General features: G+C 50.5%; 1 protein-coding gene across 2 annotated transcripts; it reads right to left on the bottom strand.

The window, feature by feature from the left end:
* Positions 1 to 819: 819 nt before the first annotated feature.
* atxn7l2a (ataxin 7 like 2a) lies at positions 820 to 21,676 on the bottom strand. 2 transcript variants are annotated; one of them, XM_087850459.1, is made up of 10 exons: positions 21,520 to 21,676; positions 20,594 to 20,662; positions 18,028 to 18,358; positions 16,795 to 17,042; positions 16,173 to 16,255; positions 14,454 to 14,665; positions 13,936 to 14,116; positions 7,260 to 7,381; positions 1,761 to 2,643; positions 820 to 1,120 (listed from the first exon to the last, which is right to left on the bottom strand). In XM_087850459.1, exons 1-10 carry the CDS (start codon positions 21,647 to 21,649, stop codon positions 1,103 to 1,105), a joined length of 2,277 nt encoding a protein of 758 aa, XP_087706585.1. In that variant the 5' UTR covers positions 21,650 to 21,676; the 3' UTR covers positions 820 to 1,102. The 2 variants fall into 2 exon arrangements, with proteins under 2 accessions (XP_087706585.1, XP_087706584.1); XM_087850458.1 differs by having other exon boundaries at positions 820 to 2,643.
* Positions 21,677 to 21,715: the final 39 nt, after the last annotated feature.

Below are 21,715 nucleotides of genomic sequence, written 5' to 3'. Positions count from 1 at the left end.
GAAGCCAGATAACACACACCAATTAGTTAAACTGCAGGAATGTCTTAAAGACATAAAGACCTGGATGGCCACTAACTTTCTGCTTCTTAATTCAGATCAAACTGAGGTCATTGTACTCGGCCCTGAAAAGCTTAGAAATATGGTATCTAACCAGATTCTTACTCTGGATGGCATTACCTTGGCCTGTGACCAAGAGATGTCCTTCAGTGCGCAAAATGCCAATAAAAAAAATCTAAAATTATAAAGATATTTTCTCAGAGTAATGCTGAAAAACTAGTTGGTGCATTTATTAGATGTAGCTTGGACTGCAGGAATTTGATATTAGGTGATCCTAAAAATGTCCCGTTGTTCCAACACGCTGCAGCCAGAGTGCAGACAGGTGCTCGAGACCGTCTGCCTGTTGATCCAGACTCAAATTCTGCTCCTCATACACAATCTTAATCTAAAAGACTTCATAGTACCATATCACCCTAATAGATGTCAGACTTTTAAGATGATCAAGTGTGTAGTTAAGGCTGGATCAGGTGACCCTGGATCTGCTGTGTCTTCACTCACTCTTCCACCTTCCCCCGTGTCCCCTCACTCCCTACCCGTCGTGACGGCTGCCCCCTCCTCAGCCCGGTTCTGTCAGAGGGTCATTGTTGGGGTTTCCCTCTGTTACAGCAGTCTTTAATAACATAAAGCAGCTGTGGGGATAAATGTGTGTTAATGCAGTCACATCGTCTAGTTTCTGATTGTAAAACGTGCACCACTGACTTCAGCCAACATTCAAACTGCACCATGAGAGCACAAAGTGATAAAGAAGCGACAGAAACCGAGTGAAAATGACATTTTTAATCAATGTTTATAAACCAACATTTCATTTAGCAGCATAACCAGATGGTCGTGAGGTATTTCTAAATCCATACGCTCTGAACTTCCTCCCACCCAGACCCACACACCCAGCTGCGATCCACACTACATCGACGCCGCACATACAAACACACATTCACACCTGAGCGCACACAGACAGAAGGCACACACAGACACACACAGTCCTGTTGGCTCAGTCCTGGACTGAGCAGAGCTGGCTCCCTCATCGTGGCTTGTAAGGCAGGCACACTTAATGGTGCAGTTTTGGCTGTAGGACAAAAGAAAATTAGTCAAATTATTACTTTTGTTTAGACAGCTGCTCTTTGCATTCACTTCATCACAAACAAAGATCCCTGTTTCACACAGAGCCCGTTTAAGCCAGCCTGTGGAGTATTTCACCAGCTCCTCGGAGCGTGGCGGGAATTTCTGTCCACCGGGCGTCACTGATCGTCATGGAAACAGCTCTCGGTTGAGTAATAGTCATTTTTAATACCTTGCAGCAGACCTGTGTTAGTCTAGTCCAAGACTACGTCGCTGACAAAGACTGAGAAGTATGACCTGACTTATCTATGGCACTTTGTAATTACCCAGAGGGCAGCAGCTGCAGTAAACCGCTGCGTCTCTGCAGAAACACGATCCCTCTATATGCACTGAGAGGCACTGAGCTGGTTGCACAAACTGTCTGACTGGCAGCATCCTTTCAGCAGAGGCAGTCTCATCAGCTGACGAGCTGTGAGGTAGCTGCACAGGCAGAGGCCGCCCTCACTAACGCAGTCATACAAGCAGAAACACAACAGAAACCACTCCGTTCTCAAAAGAGCTTCAAGGGTTACTCCTAGTCGCCTTTGCAGGGGCCAAGTGTGGACTGGAACTGCTCAGTACACCCATTTCCCCTCGTCCAAACCTACCTTCTGTGTGCCCAGCTTCTTCTCCACACCCCCAGAAAGCGTCCCGCTTTTATTGTCTTTCCAGGGGTAGAAGTTTGAGCGTGGAGACGAAGTGGCAGAGCTGGAAGAAGAGGAGGAAGTCAGGCAGTGGGCTGAAGGCTTAGAGGAGGGAGCGCTATCCTCCGTACGACCGGCTTTGCGTTTCTTCACCATTTGGTGCTCAAAGACCCTCCCACTGCCCTGCCCGTGCAGCCCTGAGTCTCCCACGCGGCTGTGGGAATTGGTGGTGGGAGAAGGGTCTCCCAGAGGGGGGTGTGTCCGTCTGTAAGTCCAAATAGCCTTTGTGGTCGGTGACTGGGCGTCTGTGGGGGAAGGCTGGGGGTGGGGTTTGCTGCTGGGGGAGAGCGTGCCGTTGGTCTGTGCGTGCGCTTTGGAAGATAAAGACGACGTGTTGGAAGGCGGGCGGCCCCTGTCCTGGAGGACGATGCAGTTCCTGTCGGGACCCGAGTGCTCTCCTTCCTGGGATGGGACTTTGCGCTTGCGGAGAACGGCGGCCGTGGCGACTTGCTCTCGCAGCTTCAACATTTGTTTGCTGGGACGTCCGACTGGATTCTTGGGTCGCCCGGGGCTGGCGTAGCGCGCCGCCGCAGGCGCGCCGTGACTACCAGCCATGATGCTGCTGCTGTTGCTCCCGTAGTTCTCCAACTGCGTGGATGTCGGGGGCCTCCCCGGCCCTCGACTGGAAGATGATGAGGATGACGCCGTTTTGAGGGAGGAGCTAATATGACTTCCTGTGCGAACCTTAGAATGTGATGAAGAGGAGGACATGATGGTGGCGGACACGGCTGTGATGGTCTTGGCTGAAGGGGGAGGAGACTGAAGGTCTGCAGCTTGAGGTATTTTCCTGCACAGAGGGAGAAAAGAACAGATGAGCAGCGTCTGACAGCACGGCCATGTTTACAGTGGCCACGCCCCCGCCTCACCCTCACTCGTCACCCTGGAACACCCTGGACAGCAGTGTGGAGCTGCGTGCACTGTGAGGTCATCTTCTGAGGCAGCGTTGAACCAAACGACCCAGGGTGCACCTCTGTGCCGCCTTGTTAGTGCTGCTGTAACATGTAAGCACAGTGTTCCTGCACTGCCCAGTACATCAGGAGGCGCCTGTGCTGTGTGCAGACAGGAAACTGCTGCCACACGACAGGTTCTCAGGACCTGCTCAGGCTCAGACCGAGCATCTGATGGATGCGTTAAACGTGGCATTGTGAGTATCTCACAGACTGCTGCTCCCTGCTCCAATTAACTAACAGACCTCGACCAAAGATGGCGCCAGTGTTTGCGGCAAGCCGTCTCCTCGAGTTTTGTCTACTGTCTGCTATCCTATTTTCTCTGTGTTATCCTGACGCCTTTGCGCTTCTTACCTATGATCGTCAAACTCTTCTGAATCTCCAGCCATTGACTCACCAAACGCCTGGTTTCAAGTGGCAATCAGGGAACTTTTTCTCAACTTCGACGGATATCTCTGATCATTTACGCCGCTTTCCAGCTACCCTTCCACCTAGGAAACGTCATAGGCGACGGGGTAAACGGAGCGGTATTCGTGTTCGCCTCAAGGCTTACTTAAACTCACTTGATGCGACCAGCTACCACGTATTTGTAAACACTCTATCTTCTTCTCATGCTCTCTGGGGCCGCTTCTGCTATAGATTGCCCTGCCATCGCTGGATAAGTCCTGTTGAACACTACGCTCACCTAGACTCCCCGACCGAGTGCCCACCGGTTCGGAGCTGGGTGCGGCTTTCCAGAGGTGGTGTGAACTACAGCAATCTTCGCCTGCTGAGATCTGTTCCAACTAACAACAACCCGACTACACTTCGGATGGCTTTGCTAAATGTTAGATCACTGGCAAACAAGACTTTTATTTTAAACGACCTTTTCGTCTCAACTGGGCTGGATTTTCTTTATCTGACGGAAACCTGGCTTCGTCCTGAGGAATCTTCTGCTTTTTCAGAACTTCTTCCCCCAGATTGTGCCTTTGCTAGCTCTCCTAGGATCTCTGGCAGAGGTGGAGGATTGGCTTCGATTTTTAAACACAAATTTCGATGCCGGGAACTACCACCCGTCTCTTTCACCAGCTTCGAGGTGCAGCTACTGGAACTGAACAGTGCTCCCCCAATTCTTTGTGCTGTGGTGTATCGACCCCCGAAATCTGTTAAGGACTTTATTTTTCAGTTTTCTGAACTACTAGGGAGCCTGTTTTTACGCTACGATCGTGTTTTAATTGTTGGCGATTTTAATATACATGTCTGTTGTGAGGCAAGCACACTAACAAAGGATTTCCTTGCCCTTCTTGACACTTTTAATCTTACGCAATGGGTAAGTGAACCAACGCATTTAAAAGGTCATTCGCTTGACCTAGTTTTGTCCTACGGTCTGGATATTTGTATAACGGATATCAAGGACTCTGGGATCTCTGATCATTCCGTGGTTATGTTTAATGTTGTGCTACGACATATGGAGCTTAACTGCCAGGGTCCATTACGCCAGATGCGCTCGATTAATTCTGAAACCATTACCAACTTCTCTACTCTTTTCGCCAACTCTGCGCTCCCCGACTCCGTCTGTCTTGTGGATTTATCGACTGACGAGCTTACCAACCTTTTTAATTCCACATGTTCTTCTATTCTGGACACTGTGGCTCCACATAAGACTAAGCGTACTAAGTCGTCATGCCAACCCTGGCTGAATGAAACTACCCGTGCTCTCAGGCGCGAATGTCGTCGTGCTGAGAGGAAGTATAAAAAGGATAAGCTCGTAGTGTCAGCGGAAATCTTCCATAATTGTCTGTCAAAATATCAGAAGACCGTCAAAGCTGCTAAATCTGCCTACTTATCAGGTCTTATTTCGACCAATTGTCACAAGCCCCACGCTCTTTTTAAGATTTTTAACTCCGTGATTAATCCTCGCGCTACAGCACACAAGGAAGTTTCTCCGGCTCTTTGTGAAAGTTTTTTAAGGTATTTTATTGAAAAAATCACTATTTTAAGAGCCCCGTTTTTATCGGTAGTTCCACATCAAGTTTCAGTTTCTAAATGCTCTGCTGTCTTTCAGCAGTTTGAGCCTGTGACTCTTTCTGATGTAAAGGAAATAATTGACCACTTAACAATCTCTAATTCCCCACATGATATTCTCCCTGCCCGTATTTTTAAGGAAGCGTTGAATACTATTGGGTCTTGTATTTTATTAATTTTGAATGCATCATTGTCTTCGGGCTGTGTACCGTCTGCCTTCAAGCATGCTGTTGTTCAACCCGTTATTAAGAAGACTAATCTCGACCCCAGTGTTCTTTCAAATTATAGACCAATTTCTAAGCTTCCCTTTATGTCAAAGATCCTGGAAAAAGTGGTCTGTAAACAACTTCAGACCTTCCTAGATTCCAATGGTATCTCTGAAAAATTCCAGTCGGGCTTCAAGCCTCGACATAGTACTGAGACAGCTTTGCTAAGAGTTTTTAATGATCTCCTTTTAACCACTGACTCAGGTTGCTCTGTGGTTCTAGTCTTACTGGATCTGACTTCTGCGTTTGACACAGTAGATCATAACATTTTATTATCAAGGTTAGAGCAAGTAGTTGGCCTTAAGGGCACAGCCTTATCATGGTTTAAATCTTATCTTTCAGAGAGGTCACTCTCTATCACTATGGGGCAATATTCCTCCTCCTCGGCTCCTTTTCTCTGTGGTGTGCCCCAGGGCTCTGTTTTGGGCCCTATGCTATTCTCTCTGTACATGCTGCCCTTGGGATCTATTTTCCAAAGATATAATATTTCTTTCCATTGTTATGCCGATGACATTCAAATTTATTTCCCTTTGAGTTTGAATGTCACAGATCCATTGCATACATTGTTTAATTGTCTTCATGATGTGAGAACCTGGCTATCTCAAAACTCTCTAATATTGAATGACAGTAAAACTGAGGTTATTGTCTTTGACAGCCATATTCCATTGAACCGACTAACTGTTACCCTTGGCCCACTTGCTAGCTACCTCTCCAACGTTGTAAGAGACCTTGGGGTACTCCTGGATAGCTCTTTCAAATTAGAGAAACAAGTATCTACTGTGGTTAAATCCGGTTTCTATCAGTTACGTCAAATTTCTAAAGTTAAGCCTTTCCTCTCCCCCAAGGACCTTGAAAAGCTTATTCATGCATTCATTACCTCTAGACTGGACTATTGTAACTCCCTCTATTTAGGCCTCCCCCACTCCTCTCTTCACCGGTTGCAATTAGTACAGAACGCTGCTGCACGTCTTTTATCGGGTGCCAGAATGCATGACCATATGACTCCAGTTTTAACCAAGTTACACTGGCTCCCTGTGAAATTTCGCATTGATTTTAAAATTCTTTTATTCACTTATAAAATCTTAAATAACACTGCCCCTAGCTATCTAATAGATCTTCTTCATCTGTATAACCCTGTAAAAGCACTAAGATCTTCTAATCAGATGCTCTTAATGCAACCTAAGTCTAGGTTGAAAACCAGAGGCGACCGTGCCTTTGCTATTGCAGCTCCTAGATTGTGGAACAACCTCCCTATTGTCATTCGCTCTTCTGAAACTGTTCAGTCTTTTAAATCTCGTTTAAAGACCCATCTTTTTACTCTGGCTTTGACGTAAGATAGTTTGATTATCATTTGGTTGGTTTCTATGTTTGTCTCGTCTTGCGTTGTATTTGTCTTATTTTATTTTTATTTATTTATTCTTTTTCTTTTTTAGTTGTGAAGCACTTTGATCAAAACTGTTGTTTTTAAATGTGCTATATAAATAAATTTTGATTTGATTTGATTTGATTTTGCTCTGTCTCTCTCGCCTGAACCAGTCACACTGATGTGACGTTATTGTGTGTTTTAATGCCACAGTCACCTGTATTGTTGCCCACTGCATCCATCGCCTTAGCAACACAGTTGAGACACTGTCCTGCTCTCAGACCATCTCACACATTTCCTCATAAGCTGTGTCAGGAACAAAAGGATGTTTGGGCTTTTTACAGTGAATCAAAGCAGCTCCAACTCTTTGCCATGCTGCTGTTCATGCCTGACAGTATCAGGGCATGCTCCCACATCCATGGATGTGCATCCAGCACTGACTGACAACCAAACCTGTCGTGCTGAACCAGGTTACAGTCAGCATGTCTGTCACAGTCAGGGTGCTCTGCTCTGTCTAAAGCACAGAATATAATGTCAGAGACATTCACACCCGTGGCCTGCTGCAGGTCGTCCTGTGGGGCTCTGGCAGTGCTCACAGTTCCCACACAAAGGAGCTATGGTGTGGGTTAAGGACCTTCTGCAGCACCTGTCCGTCTCCTGGAGGACTACCTGTGCAGCCTGTGCAGGGGGCAGTCAGGGTGCTCCCAGCACTGACACTGAGCCCAGTGGGTCGTTCCATTGTTGCACCACAGCTGCTGACAGTAACTCTGAGTAGTAAACACACATGTATTGACATGAAGCTCTGTTCACTGGGACGTCTTACTTCCAAAGATGGGCGCTGATGTGCTGTTCCAGCATGCTGCTGAAGGCGGACCTCAGGTGGTGTAGTCTCCTGTCAAACGTGTAGATGCCCTGACCCAACGCACGGCTTCCGAACGAGCACACCTTTAAAACACAAAAACACAGCTTCAAACATCGAGCTCTGGGTTTAAAACGTGCACTGTTGTGTTTAGGCCATGTGCCCGAGGCTGTGCAGATGTGGTGGTGTCTGAGTTTACAACACAACTCTGTTTGTTTTGGAACAAAATCCCTTCAGTTGCTTTTCACACGTCGACTTTTGTATTTGTATCTGTTTAAGCTCCATGTTTGCAGCCAGTCTCTCAGAAAAGGACCTGACAGCGTGACACTGACATCACTGCAGTCATGCTGCTTTATACACACACAGGAGACACACACACAGGTGACACACACACAGGAGACACACACAGGAGAGACACACACAGGAGACACACAGGTCTCATTATCAGAGCCTGTGTCTCCAGTCTGTCTGCTGTGTGTCTGTTGTGTGCACGTGCTGTGTGTGTGTCTGCTGTGTGTGTGTCTGTTGTGTGCACGTGCTGTGTGTGTGTCTGCTGTGTGTGTGTCTGTTGTGTGCACGTGCTGTGTGTGTGTCTGTTGTGTGCACGTGCTGTGTGTGTCTGTTGTGTGCACGTGCTGTGTGTGTGTCTGTTGTGTGTGTGCGCCTGCTGTGTGTGTGCGCCTGCTGTGTGTGTGTCTGTTGTGTGTGTGCGCCTGCTGTGTGTGTGTCTGTTGTGTGTGTGCGCCTGCTGTGTGTGTGTGTGTGTGTCTGCTGTGTGTGTGTGTCTGCTGTGTGTGTGTGTGTGTGTCTGCTGTGTGCACGTGCTGTGTGTGTGTCTGTTGTGTGTCTGCTGTGTGTGTGTCTGTTGTGTGCACGTGCTGTGTGTGTGTCTGTTGTGTGCACGTGCTGTGTGTGTGTCTGTTGTGTGCACGTGCTGTGTGTGTGTCTGTTGTGTGCACGTGCTGTGTGTGTGTCTGTTGTGTGCACGTGCTGTGTGTGTGTGTGTGTCTGCTGTGTGTGTGTCTGTTGTGTGCACGTGCTGTGTGTGTCTGTTGTGTGCACGTGCTGTGTGTGTCTGTTGTGTGTGTGCGCCTGTTGTGTGTGTGCGCCTGCTGTGTGTGTCTGTTGTGTGTCTGCTGTGTGTGTGTCTGCTGTGTGTGTGTGACTGCTGTGTGTGTGACTGCTGTGTGTGTGTGTCTGTTGTGTGTCTGCTGTGTGTGTGTGACTGCTGTGTGTGTGTCTGTTGTGTGTCTGCTGTGTGTGCGTGTCTGTTGTGTGTCTGCTGTGTGTGTGTGACTGCTGTGTGTGTGTCTGTTGTGTGTCTGCTGTGTGTGTGACTGCTGTGTGTGTGTCTGTTGTGTGTCTGCTGTGTGTGCGTGTCTGTTGTGTGTCTGCTGTGTGTGTGCGTCTGCTGTGTGTGTGCGTCTGCTGTGTGTGTGCGTCTGCTGTGTGTGTGCGTCTGCTGTGTGTGTGACTGCTGTGTGTGTGTCTGTTGTGTGTGTGTGTCTGCTGTGTGTCTGCTGTGTGTGTGTCTGCTGTGTGTGTGTGTCTGTTGTGTGTCTGCTGTGTGTGTGTCTGCTGTGTGTGTGTGTCTGCTGTGTGTGTGTGTCTGCTGTGTGTGTGACTGCTGTGTGTGTGACTGCTGTGTGTGTGACTGCTGTGTGTGTGTCTGTTGTGTGTCTGCTGTGTGTGTGACTGCTGTGTGTGTGTCTGTTGTGTGTCTGCTGTGTGTGCGTGTCTGTTGTGTGTCTGCTGTGTGTGCATCTGTTGTGTGTGTGCATCTGCTGTGTGTGTGCGTCTGCTGTGTGTGTGCGTCTGCTGTGTGTGTGACTGCTGTGTGTGTGTCTGTTGTGTGTGTGTGTCTGCTGTGTGTCTGCTGTGTGTGTGTGTCTGTTGTGTGTCTGCTGTGTGTGTGTCTGCTGTGTGTGTGTGTCTGCTGTGTGTGTGTGTCTGCTGTGTGTGTGTGTCTGCTGTGTGTGTGACTGCTGTGTGTGTGTCTGTTGTGTGTCTGCTGTGTGTGTGTCTGCTGTGTGTGTGTGTCTGCTGTGTGTGTGTGACTGCTGTGTGTGTGACTGCTGTGTGTGTGTCTGTTGTGTGTCTGCTGTGTGTGTGACTGCTGTGTGTGTGTCTGTTGTGTGTGTGTGACTGCTGTGTGTGTGTCTGTTGTGTGTCTGCTGTGTGTGTGACTGCTGTGTGTGTGTCTGTTGTGTGTCTGCTGTGTGTGTGACTGCTGTGTGTGTGTCTGTTGTGTGTGTGTGACTGCTGTGTGTGTGTCTGTTGTGTGTGTGTGACTGCTGTGTGTGTGTCTGTTGTGTGTGTGTGTCTGCTGTGTGTGTGTCTGCTGTGTGTGTGTGTCTGTTGTGTGTCTGCTGTGTGTGTGTCTGCTGTGTGTGTGTGTCTGCTGTGTGTGTGTGTCTGCTGTGTGTGTGTGTCTGCTGTGTGTGTGTGTCTGCTGTGTGTGTGTCTGCTGTGTGTGTGTGTCTGCTGTGTGTGTGTGTCTGCTGTGTGTGTGTGACTGCTGTGTGTGTGTGACTGCTGTGTGTGTGTCTGTTGTGTGTCTGCTGTGTGTGTGTCTGCTGTGTGTGTGTGTCTGCTGTGTGTGTGTGACTGCTGTGTGTGTGACTGTTGTGTGTCTGCTGTGTGTGTGTGACTGCTGTGTGTGTGTCTGTTGTGTGTCTGCTGTGTGTGCATCTGCTGTGTGTGTGTGTCTGCTGTGTGTGTGTGTCTGCTGTGTGTGCATCTGCTGTGTGTGTGTGTCTGCTGTGTGTGTGTGACTGCTGTGTGTGTGACTGTTGTGTGTGTCTCTGCTGTGTGTGTGTCTGTTGTGTGTCTGCTGTGTGTGTGACTGCTGTGTGTGTGTGTCTGTTGTGTGTCTGCTGTGTGTGTGACTGCTGTGTGTGTGTCTGCTGTGTGTGTGTGTCTGTTGTGTGACTGCTGTGTGTGTGACTGCTGTGTGTGTGTCTGTTGTGTGTCTGCTGTGTGTGTGACTGCTGTGTGTGTGTCTGTTGTGTGTCTGCTGTGTGTGCGTGTCTGTTGTGTGTCTGCTGTGTGTGCGTGTCTGTTGTGTGTCTGCTGTGTGTGCATCTGCTGTGTGTGTGCGTCTGCTGTGTGTGTGCGTCTGCTGTGTGTGTGTGTGTGTGCGCCTGTTGTGTGTGTGTCTGTTGTGTGTGTGCGCCTGCTGTGTGTGTGTCTGTTGTGTGTGTGCGCCTGCTGTGTGTGTGTGTGTCTGCTGTGTCTTGTGTGTGTGACTGCTGTGTGTGTGTGCGTCTGCTATGTGTGTGTGTCTGTTGTGTGTGTGTGTCTGCTGTGTGTGTGTCTGCTGTGTGTGTGTGTCTGCTGTGTGTGTGTCTGCTGTGTCTGTGCGTTGTGTGTGTGTCTGTCTCCTGTGTGTCTTCTGTTTGTGTGTCTGTTGTGTGTCTGCTGTGTGTGCGTCTGCTGTGTCTGTTGTGTGCATGTGCTGTGTGTGTGCGCGCTGTGTGTGTGTCTGTTGTGTGCGTCTGCTGTGTGTGCGTCTGCTGTGTGTGCGTCTGCTGTGTGTGTGTCTGTCTGTGTGTGCGTCTGCTGTGTGTGTGCGTCTGCTGTGTGTGTGACTGCTGTGTGTGTGTCTGTTGTGTGTGTGTGTCTGCTGTGTGTGTGTGTGACTGCTGTGTGTGTCTGTGTGTCTGTTGTGTGTGTGACTGCTGTGTGTGTCTGTCTGCTGTGTGTGTGTGTCTGCTGTGTGTCTGTTGTGTGTGTGTCTGCTGTGTGTGTGCGTCTGCTGTGTGTGTGTCTGTTGTGTGTCTGCTGTGTGTGTCTGTTGTGTGTCTGCTGTGTGTGTCTGTCTGCTGTGTGTGTGTGTCTGCTGTGTGTCTGTTGTGTGTGTGTCTGCTGTGTGTGTGCGTCTGCTGTGTGTGTGTCTGTTGTGTGTCTGCTGTGTGTGTCTGCTGTGTGTCTGCTGTGTGTGTGACTGCTGTGTGTGTCTGTTGTGTGTGTGTGTCTGTTGTGTGTGACTGCTGTGTGTGTGTGTCTGTTGTGTGTCTGTTGTGTGTGTGTCTGCTGTGTGTGTGCGTCTGCTGTGTGTGTGTGACTGCTGTGTGTGTGACTGCTGTTGTGTGTGTGTGTCTGTTGTGTGTGACTGCTGTGTGTGTGTGTGACTGCTGTGTGTCTGCTGTGTGTGTGTGTCTGTTGTGTGTCTGTTGTGTGTGTGTCTGCTGTGTGTGTGCGTCTGCTGTGTGTGTGACTGCTGTGTGTGTGACTGCTGTTGTGTGTGTGTGTCTGTTGTGTGTCTGCTGTGTGTGTGTGTCTGTTGTGTGTCTGCTGTGTGTGTGTGTGTGTGTCTGTTGTGTGTCTGTGTGTGTGTCTGCTGTGTGTGTGTGTCTGCTGTGTGTGTGTGACTGCTGTGTGTGTGTGACTGCTGTGTGTGTGTGTGTGTGTGTCTGCTGTGTGTGTGTCTGTTGTGTGTCTGCTGTGTGTGTGACTGCTGTGTGTGTGTCTGTTGTGTGTCTGCTGTGTGTGTGTGTGTCTGTTGTGTGTCTGCTGTGTGTGTGTCTGCTGTGTGTGTGTGTGCTGTGTGTGTGTGTGTCTGTTGTGTGTCTGCTGTGTGTGTGTCTTCTGTGTGTGTGTCTGTTGTGTGTCTGCTGTGTGTGCGTCTGCTGTGTGCATGTGCTGTGTGTGCGTCTGCTGTGTGTGTGTCTCTGCTGTGTGTGCGTCTGCTGTGTGTGCGTCTGCTGTGTGTGCGTCTGCTGTGTGTGCGTCCGTTGTGTGTGCGTCTGTTGTGTGTGCGTCTGCTGTGTGTGCGTCTGCTGTGTGTGCGTCTGCTGTGTGTGCGTCTGTTGTGTGTGCGTCTGCTGTGTGTGCGTCTGTTGTGTGTGCGTCTGCTGTGTGTGCGTCTGCTGTGTGTGCGTCTGCTGTGTGTGCGTCCGTTGTGTGTGCGTCCGTTGTGTGTGCGTCTGTTGTGTGTGCGTCTGCTGTGTGTGCGTCTGCTGTGTGTGCGTCCGTTGTGTGTGTGCGTCTGCTGTGTGTGCGTCTGCTGTGTGTGCGTCTGCTGTGTGTGCGTCTGCTGTGTGTGCGTCCGTTGTGTGTGTGTCTGCTGTGTGTGTGTCTGCTGTGTGTGTGTCTGCTGTGTGTGCGTCTGCTGTGTGTGCGTCTGTTGTGTGTGCGTCTGTTGTGTGTGTGTGTCTGCTGTGTCTGTGTCTGCTGTGTGTGCGTCTGTTGTGTGTGTCTGTCTCTGTGTGTGTCTCTGCTGTGTGTGTGTCTGCTGTGTGTGTGTCTGCTGTGTCTGTGTCTGCTGTGTGTGTGTGTCTGCTGTGTGTGCGTCTGTTGTGTGTGTCTGTCTCTGTGTGTGTCTCTGCTGTGTGTGCGTCTGCTGTGTGTGCGTCTGCTGTGTGTGCGTCTGTTGTGTGTGCGTCTGCTGTGTCTGTGTCTGCTGTGTGTGCGTCTGTTGTGTGTGTGTGTCTGCTGTGTGTGCGTCTGTTGTGTGTGTCTGTCTCTGTGTGTGCGTCTGCTGTGTGTGCGTCTGCTGTGTGTGCGTCTGTTGTGTGTGCGTCTGCTGTGTGTGCGTCTGTCTCTGTGTGTGCGTCTGCTGTGTGTGCGTCTGCTGTGTGTGCGTCTGCTGTGTGTGCGTCTGTTGTGTCTGTGTCTGCTGTGTGTGTGTCTGTCTCTGTGTGTGCGTCTGCTGTGTGTGCGTCTGCTGTGTGTGCGTCTGTTGTGTGTGCGTCTGCTGTGTCTGTGTCTGCTGTGTGTGCGTCTGTTGTGTGTCTGTGTCTGCTGTGTGTGCGTCTGTTGTGTGTGTGTGTCTGCTGTGTGTGCGTCTGTTGTGTGTGTGTGTCTGCTGTGTGTGCGTCTGCTGTGTGTGTGTCTGTTGTGTGTGTGTGTCTGCTGTGTGTGTGTCTGCTGTGTCTGTGCGTTGTGTGTGTGTCTGTCTCCTGTGTGTCTTCTGTTTGTGTGTCTCCTGTGTGTGTGTCTGTTGTGTGTCTGCTGTGTGTGCGTCTGCTGTGTCTGTTGTGTGCATGTGCTGTGTGTGCGTCTGCTGTGTGTGCGTCTGCTGTGTGTGTGTCTGTCTCTGTGTGTGCGTCTGCTGTGTGTGCGTCTGTTGTGTGTGCGTCTGCTGGGTATGTGTCTGTTGTGTGTGTGTGTCTGCTGTGTGTGCGCCTGCTGTGTGTGCGCCTGCTGTGTGTGTGTGCTGTGTGTGTGTGTGCCCTTGGGGACATCATGATACAACAGGCGTCCCTCTGTCACTATGTAGCGTCTCAGCCTGTGGTCTCAGAGGCTCTGTGGCCTCAGAGGCTCTGTGGTCTCAGAGGCTCTGTGGTCTCAGAGGCTCTGTGGTCTCAGAGGCTCTGATGCCACAGAGCCTCTGTGGCATCAGAGGCTCTGTGGTCTCAGAGGCTCTGTGGTCTCAGAGCCTCTGTGGCATCAGAGGCTCTGTGGCATCAGAGGCTCTGAGACCACAGAGCCTCTGTGGTCTCAGAGGCTCTGATGCCACAGAGGCTCTGTGGTCTCAGAGCCTCTGTGGCATCAGAGCCTCTGAGACCACAGAGGCTCTGAGACCACAGAGGCTCTGTGGTCTCAGAGCCTCTGTGGTCTCAGAGCCTCTGTGGCATCAGAGGCTCTGTGGCATCAGAGGCTCTGTGGGTGCTCAGCCCCAGTAAGGACGTCTCACCGCCGCTGGTCTGGGATGTGCAGCCGAAGATGGAAACTCAGCTCGCTCGTCGTTTCCTTCTGCCTCGCTTTCGTCGCTCGAGATCCGTCCGTGGACCAGAGGTGAGGGGACTCTGGGATTACCCTCCTCCGCCCGCTGGCTCTCCTCCTCTGGGGCGCTCTCTACCACAGCCGTAGGCCAACTAGAAAACACACAGGACCATCCAGATCCAGTTACACCCTCAGCAGCACCACACCAGCTCATTGCCTATACTTGATGCACACGCTGAGCCGGGACCTGCTGGACTGTTTATGTAACAGAACGAACACCTGGGTGTTAGTTTAGCAGATCATCAGTCCAGCATGTCTACGTTACAGCAGCTGTTAGCTGCTCGATAAAACAGTTTCCCAGCACTGACTACACATGAATCCTGCAAGCCAAACCATGTTTGAGCCGCTATAAGCAGTAAAAAGATGATTATTTATCTCTAGAAGAGTCCTAACTTCTTCTATAAGCATCCTTAGCTTCAGCTTCACAACCTGAAGGCAGGGAGGGTGACCAAAGGTCTCCTGCAGTGTGGAGTACCAGCTTGCTCCCTGGGGGCCTCTGGGCTGAGGGACTGTCCCGTCGAGGAGCCTCCCTCCAGGGCTTGGCTCCCTTTCTCTCGAACCCTGGTCTTGAGTTCTGCCACCAGCTGGTCGAAGTTCTTGCTGCGGCCCACCACCTTCCTCCTCTGGTGGATGGAGTGAATCTGAGGGAAGGACAGATCAGACTGTGTTTGCTGTGGTGAGCAGGCTCGTGTGACTGACTGGATACTGTGGAGTTCACAATCAATTCTTTCAGTAACAGTATGACAGTGGCAGATGACATCATCGCCCACCTATAGGGTCCACATTAAACTCCTCCCACAGTCGAGGACATTTTCATCTGAACATCACAGCACAAGTTGTCCCCATTAATGAAACGCCTGTACGAACCCCCCAGTTTTCCAGGACAGTCATGGCTGAAATGGTTTCTCCCAGTAGAAGCACCAGTTCTCCCAGTAGCTTTTGGTGTACATGTTTACTTCCTGTATGTGCAGTGGATCAACACTAAAGACTTGACAGCGTTTCACACACAGCTCAGAACTGCAGTCGGTCGCGTCTATCAACAAGCTGCACGTCTGGCCTGCGATTGGCGCCCGCAGTTCTGACACGTGTCCGTGCGTGATCAGTGGGGTTCAGATTAGCGTGTCGTCTTCACACAGAGGCGTGTCGGGGTCCTGGTCCTGCTGGTCCCATGACCTCTGACCCAGCTAGTCTTCAGATCTCATGGTGCCTCGCACACCGCCAGGCCAGAGGCAGCAACCTGCCCCGTGTCTGACTGTAGCTCCTGTGTCGTCTCCTTGCTAGGCCTCGCTGTTTTCTGATGGTCTCGTGTGTCCACAGCACGTTCGGCTTCCTCACCTGCGCTGTGGTAAACGCCAAGGCGGCTGTTTCCTGTCCCGGCAGTGGGGCGGTCCTGGCTCTCCTGCCTTTCGTTTCCTTCACATGTCGACGGACGGTTCGAGCCCCGAGTCTGCAGAACAGCTTGGTTCCTTCAGTCTTCTGTGCAGCGAGCTCAGCCACAGCGTGCTGTGACCACACACCAGCACCTGTTTCTGTCCACAGGTGAGTCCAGACCAGCTCCCAGGATGCTGCGTGTTGAGCCGTGTGTGAGTCACTGTCACAGTGTTGTGTTGATGCACTGCACGTGTCTTCACTGCCAGCTCCAATCCTGCATCGTTACTCTATAATGTTTCAGCCACACCTGTGGTGACACGTGTGAAGAACACAGGAGATGTTTCCAGAAACATTATGAAGAACAGGCTTTATTGGTGCTTCCAGAGCTCAACACGAGATGGAAAGACACCAGTTTGGGACAGACTGGAAAGTGGGAGAGCTGTGGTGAAGACCACGGTGGGAATCTCCACTGTGGAAAACTGTCAAATATTTGATATCACATTGTTGAGATCGATCCAGAGTGGAGAATACATCGGACAACAACAAGGACTCACGGCTGTGCAGGATAACTTCAATGACATGTGACACACAAATATGACACACAGGACACACAAACGTTCAGTGATAACAGTGATGAGTGTGCGTGAGGGCTGGACCGTGGCGGACGGGCTCAAAGCAACACGCTGCCCCGTCATTGGGTCACAGCACGCCTCAGCCTGTACTTACCCACACTGAAGCTCTAACATGGGACAGCACGTGTGTGTGTGTGTTGCTTACATTGCAGGTCAGGAGGCGGGTGCACACTTTCTTCCTGTCGGGGTCAAGGACGCCGCAGTGTTTGTCCAAGTCGCACTTCCTCTCTGAGGACACACAGAAGCCACGTGAGCCACAGTGTGACAGCACAAGCTCACGTCTGTTGTCCACACGTGTGGACACCGTTTCATTCTATTTCAAAGCAAACGGCCATCTGCAGCACGGCTGTCTGCGCAGCTGCAGCACGACTGGAGCTGCGCAGCTGCGCTCCAGCCGTGCTGCAGCTGCGCTCTCTGCAGGCCGATCCTTCATGATGCAGCGCGTCACGCTGTCGTCAGCAGACACCGGCTGCAGACTCAAACGCAGCTGCAGCATGGCTGGAGCTGCGCAGACGGCCGTGCTGCAGACTTAAACAGAACAATGGCACAGACACATGAACGCAGCGTTCCAGAATAGCTCGGAGTGACGCTCGACTTGTTTTAACAGTGCCGCCATCTTGGATTGCTAACTCGGGTCACATCGGTTGGCTCGGACTTTCCGAGTGGGAAACAAAAACCTTTAAAACCTTCCGACTTATTCGGGAATGCACCACACTTCTACTGACATCTACTTTCTCTATCGCCTGCACGTCTGAACTTGTACTCACTGGAAGCCACTTTGTTGTAGGGTCTGGGGATGCGGTGGCGTGTGGCAGCGGAGGTCTGAGTGGAATCCTTTCTCACTGTGGGGTGCCTGTCACTGGGTGAAGATCTACCAGGCGGAGTAGCTCCGTGTGGCCACGGGGGGTCTCTGAGAGACGGAGGCGGGGAGCTCATGGGAGGCTCGAGAGGTGGTGGCTGCTTGAACACCGAAGAGTCAAAGTGACTGCTGTGGGACTTCTCCAGTGGGGAGTGTCTTGGTGACAAGAGAAGAAGTTCACAGTTTAGCCAATGAAAAACAAGCTTGTATGAATAAGAGGGCTCTATGTGCTCATTCACACGTCTCAGCTCTACATTACTCTCTCAGATCATGTGTTCGTCTCTAACACAGCTCTGTGCTGATTGGCTGCAAACACAGGGTTTGGATAGAAAGCTGTGTGAGGCTTTGGTACTGAGCTGTGAGCTCGACACTCTGATTAATAACTTTAACATGATAACCCAGCACGCTCCACCAAGTATGACAGGAAATCAGGAACTAAGAAGATGCCCACTTTCACGCCGGCTTCTCTCCACCAATCATTTGCTACCAGCTGGAACGATGTAACGGGGACTGCCACGAGCAGGTTACAGCGCAGCACGCATCAGGACACGCCAAAGGGCTTCACCAAAGCTCGAAAATAAAAAAGTCAAATGTGTATTTGAGAGAAAAGGCGATGAGCTGAGAGATTCTACCACAGACAAGTCCGACCTCTTTTCTGGGTGCAACCCTGTCTGTAGCCCCCAGGCTCCAGCAAGCACTGAGTTCACACAGCCAACACCCTTTCATCACTAAAGCTGTTATAACTGTGTTATTACACAGTCAGCATCCACAGAGGATTTATGGCGCCAGCTTCCATCTAAACACGATGCACCAGAACACACGGCTCTGCTGTTACCTAATCAAAGACTATGGGCTCGCTGCAGCTTCAGCTAGCTACAGAGCTAGCGCTAATAATGTAAACACATTAGCACAGTGACAAACAGCATCAGGTTCAAAGGTCAGTCATTAATGTGCTGCTGTGTGTTTGGATGACTCGCTACAGAGAGGCCGACACTGTCTTTAGTTGTTATTTCAATTAGATATAAGAACACATCACAACATTTGTCATTTAGAGACGAACAAAATCATTGCTCCAATCCAAGCTAGCCACTACACTCTGAACTACTCAAGCTCGGACATTTTGACTGGACTGTGTTCTTACCGCACTCCGTCCTTGGAGGTCTTCGAGTATCTGTACTGTGGTGGTGTGACGGGTGAAGGCGGAGCCGCCCGGAGCTGCCCGACTCCCTGGTTTCGACCCTCCCACGAAGCAGCGTTGGTCCCATGAGGAGGAGAGGGGCCGTGATGGCTTCTCTGTTGGGGTTGCGGTGCCGGGGTGGGAGAGCGTAAGCGGGCGTACAGCTTGGCCACAGGCCCGTGTCTCCGCTCGCAGTGATTTTCAAAGGCCTGCGGCTTCACGACCTGCCCGCAGTGGCTGCAAACCACCAGGTAGAAGTCGTCATGGCCGGGGTAGAGGCCAAAGATGGACATGTCTTGAAGAACACAGAAAGACGTACTCTCACTTAGAGGAAGCTACGGTTTCAAACATCCTAAATCTACACGTGCAGGCGTGCTTCTTGCGACTGACATGCTCGTAGCTGCTGGATCTGCTTCTACTGTGCAGCCTGCTCCACGGAGACGCTGTAAGTCGGGGCTCACTTACCCGACTACGTATTTGCAGACTCAGGCTTTGTTTCACTCACTACCAAGGTATGGGTGTGCGATGTATCGAATATGGCGGGTTTTTCCACGTACAATGGTTAAAGTGGCTTTATGGTAACCATTGAGTACAGGTTGCCATGGAAACATTAAGCTGTCTGCATGTAACCATGCTGCAGATGCATGTCGTTCGGATTTCACGAGGAGGACGTCGAACAAAATGCAGTCTTTGCAAAACATGCCGTGAAACTATCGCTGCAAAATGTAGCAGCACCACAAAAGCATCCACCAGCTGAAGAAGTGTTAGAAACTCTGCATGTGGACGTCTCCCCGCACGCCAAACACACCAGCTGTGACTCTCGCTTCTGTCATTGACGGTCGGCACAGCTTTCATGCGTCATAGGCACACAGAGCGGTGCTGTTAGCATCTTTCACTTGGTGCGATATCCTAAATACTTCTGAACTACTAAAGCTGAGTGCTGCCTCTGGCTGACGCGTCCTCTGAATGTGCATCATGGTGCACACATGCTGAACACTGGAGCAGGTATCCTCTTACATCATCTCCAAACACAGGCCGAGCGTGTTTACTGAAATGATGAGCTGTATCACTGTGCTCACGAACAGCTTGTGTTTGTCAGTGAAACACTCCCGTGTGTCTACTGAAGCCATTGTGAGTGGAGGCGTGTCTTAGAGAAAACAGCATGAACGCATTAGCAGAATTATAAGTCAGTAAAGACATTTTTCCACTTCTCCCTGTGCTCACAAATAAACTCCCCACTGGGTCAAACAGTATGTATGTGCACGTCAATATCCTGCCCCAGGAGCAGGTGTACAGGTAAACAGGATGATCACACGACAGTCCTCAGCCAGGCTCACGGAAACCCACCGACTGGGGACCAGAATGCATCGCTGCCCTGACCAGTGACGGGCCAGTCAGCCTGCTGCTGGTCTTAATAAGAAGCTGGCTGTTTTCATGCATCTGCAGCACAGCGGCACAAACACATATTCACGCACAGCCACACGCCAACACGTCGGTATGTGGAAGCCAATAACTGAAGTTTGGACGTGCACACTTTATAGAAGCTAACGCTATCCAGCCCTCGACCGAAGCAGTTAGACAATGATGGAGTGTCGATCAGCCTGCCGTCGGTAAACACGTCCACTCGCCCAACCTTAGTGTGCACTACAAACACAAACCTTTAGGAGAAATTCATTGACATAAAAATAGGACTGTAAATGATGGCATAAACTGGTGAGGTTCCCCTGATGTGCACCATGAGCAGGAGCTCGGTGCTAGCTGCAACCACAGGCCGGTCAGGCTGGAAACGCTGCAAAGCTTCGTTTAGAGCAGTGGTTCTTAACCTTTTTGGAGGTACCGAACCCCACCATTTTCATATGCACATTCACTGAACAACTCTTTAGTGAAAAATAAAATAAGATTTTTTTCAAATTCAAGACATAGATATGTTTTTTACTGGTGCACAAAATGAGCCGTGCATGTCACGGCGGAGGTTCTGCCGAACCCCTGAGATCGACTCACCGAACCCCTAGGGTTCGATCGAACCCAGGTTAAGAACCACTGATTTAGAGCGACGACGCTGGCGTGCACGTGCCAAACACTCACGCTCCTCTACGTGCCAAGCACGCTCCAACACACCGTCGTCACAGACGTGTGTTACAATGCACAGCATTACAAAGCATGTGGCTTGTGTAGTGTTAGAAGCTGTTAATACAACTACAAAAGAAAAATAGAAATTTAAGCCTATTTCCAACAAAAGCTGATCTGAAAGTCAGTGTGAGCTCTGTGAAGACTCTTCATTGTTACACTTTTGGCTTGACGAAACTTTCTGAGTCTGGCCAAAGATTTTTTAACCAAACCTCCACAGCAGATTCAAACTAAGAACAGCGGGGGCGTCAGGTCAGCCTTGCTTGGCTCTTATGGCCGTCCTCACACGCACTGTCAGGTACCCCTGAGAGAACAGCATCCAGCATGTGTATTTGCAAAGGTGTGTTTGTTAGAAAAGCTGAGATCCAGAAGTATGAGGCATGTTCCCAACCTGCACACTTACCCTCTTTACTGAGTGACATTGCCTCTGCAGCCTTTTTGCCATTCTTATTGCAGTCATCCACATCAGGCCCTGAAACACATGTTCAAGACAGCCACTGTCAGCTGTGGTGTTGGTATCATCATTAGTAAAGCTCATCTTACATCACACATAGCCCATATTAATAAGCTGTGTTATGTAATTGACTCAGATCAACCGTTTCTTCAGGAATTACTCGTAGCCCAAGTACACGATCAGCAGGGAGTAGCTAATGGGTGGTGGGGGGACTATCTGACAGTTAATGGGCAGAGCAGCACTGGAGAAACGCCAAACAGTGAGTTAAAGCTAGCAAGAACACTGTGGGCAGAAGCCACATATACGAGGAATCGTATGGCGAGTCCACGAGTATCATTGTTTAGGAAACGAAGGAAGCGAAGTGGGAACGACACACAAAATGTTTCCTTCCATCACAGGATGGGCCAGCGGTGCAAACGCGTCAGACTCCTCCTCCGTCACCGGCGTCTGCTCTGAATCCGGCTGCTGCTAGCGTTAGCATGCTAATGCTAACTACCTCGTCGCCACCGGCTAGTCGGGCTCGCATGGTAGCTCGTATCCTCGCTTTCCACGGCCAGCCGTCCACACTAGCCTCCTTCCGCCCTGATGTCAGCCAGCCCTGCCGGTTTTCTCCACACGAATGGTCTCCCCTAAACGCTGCAGACTGTTTTATGACCACACAGGTGAAAATCATGCTACAATGACTGTGTCCTTACAATTATCATTTTTGTAACCTAGTGAAGACCAACATGTTACCCACCCAGCACTAGGACCCGGTAGGGTCTTTGTTTGGGTAACATGTTTAGCTCTGTCCTGCGTTTCCGCGAGAATAAACACCGCTGCTTCCGTTAAATGGCTCCGTAGCGATCAGTGTTTGTGTCAGGGTGTTTCCTTACCATCCGCCGGCGTCATGCCCGCCCAATCGGCCCAGGCAGTCCAGCTTTGACCCACGAAATCATCGAGGCTAGGAACCCGCCGATCCAGAGCAGCCATTACTTTTACTGCGCGTTCACGAACCGCCATCATCACTGCGCGGCAAGCAGCTTACGTCATCTCGCGTTCTCGACAGGAAAGGAACTTCCTGCGTGCGCG

Source organism: Neolamprologus brichardi, chromosome 13 (assembly GCF_056152115.1).
Source record: "Neolamprologus brichardi isolate AB-2024 chromosome 13, ASM5615211v1, whole genome shotgun sequence".
NCBI lineage: Eukaryota > Metazoa > Chordata > Actinopteri > Cichliformes > Cichlidae > Neolamprologus > Neolamprologus brichardi.
This window is presented reverse-complemented; position numbering and strand designations above follow the sequence as displayed.

Bases quoted from the DNA above. Each gene is read 5' to 3' on its own strand.
- atxn7l2a (XM_087850458.1), bottom strand. From the start codon at position 21,649: ATGATGGCGGTTCGTGAACGCGCAGTAAAAGTAATGGCTGCTCTGGAT. The intron at 16,256-16,794 runs GTGAGTACAAGT...GTGTGTCCTCAG, and splicing joins CTACAACAAAGTGGCTTCCA to AGAGGAAGTGCGACTTGGAC. The intron at 14,117-14,453 runs GTTGTGAAGCTG...TGTGTTTTCTAG, and splicing joins GTCACCCTCCCTGCCTTCAG to TTGGCCTACGGCTGTGGTAG.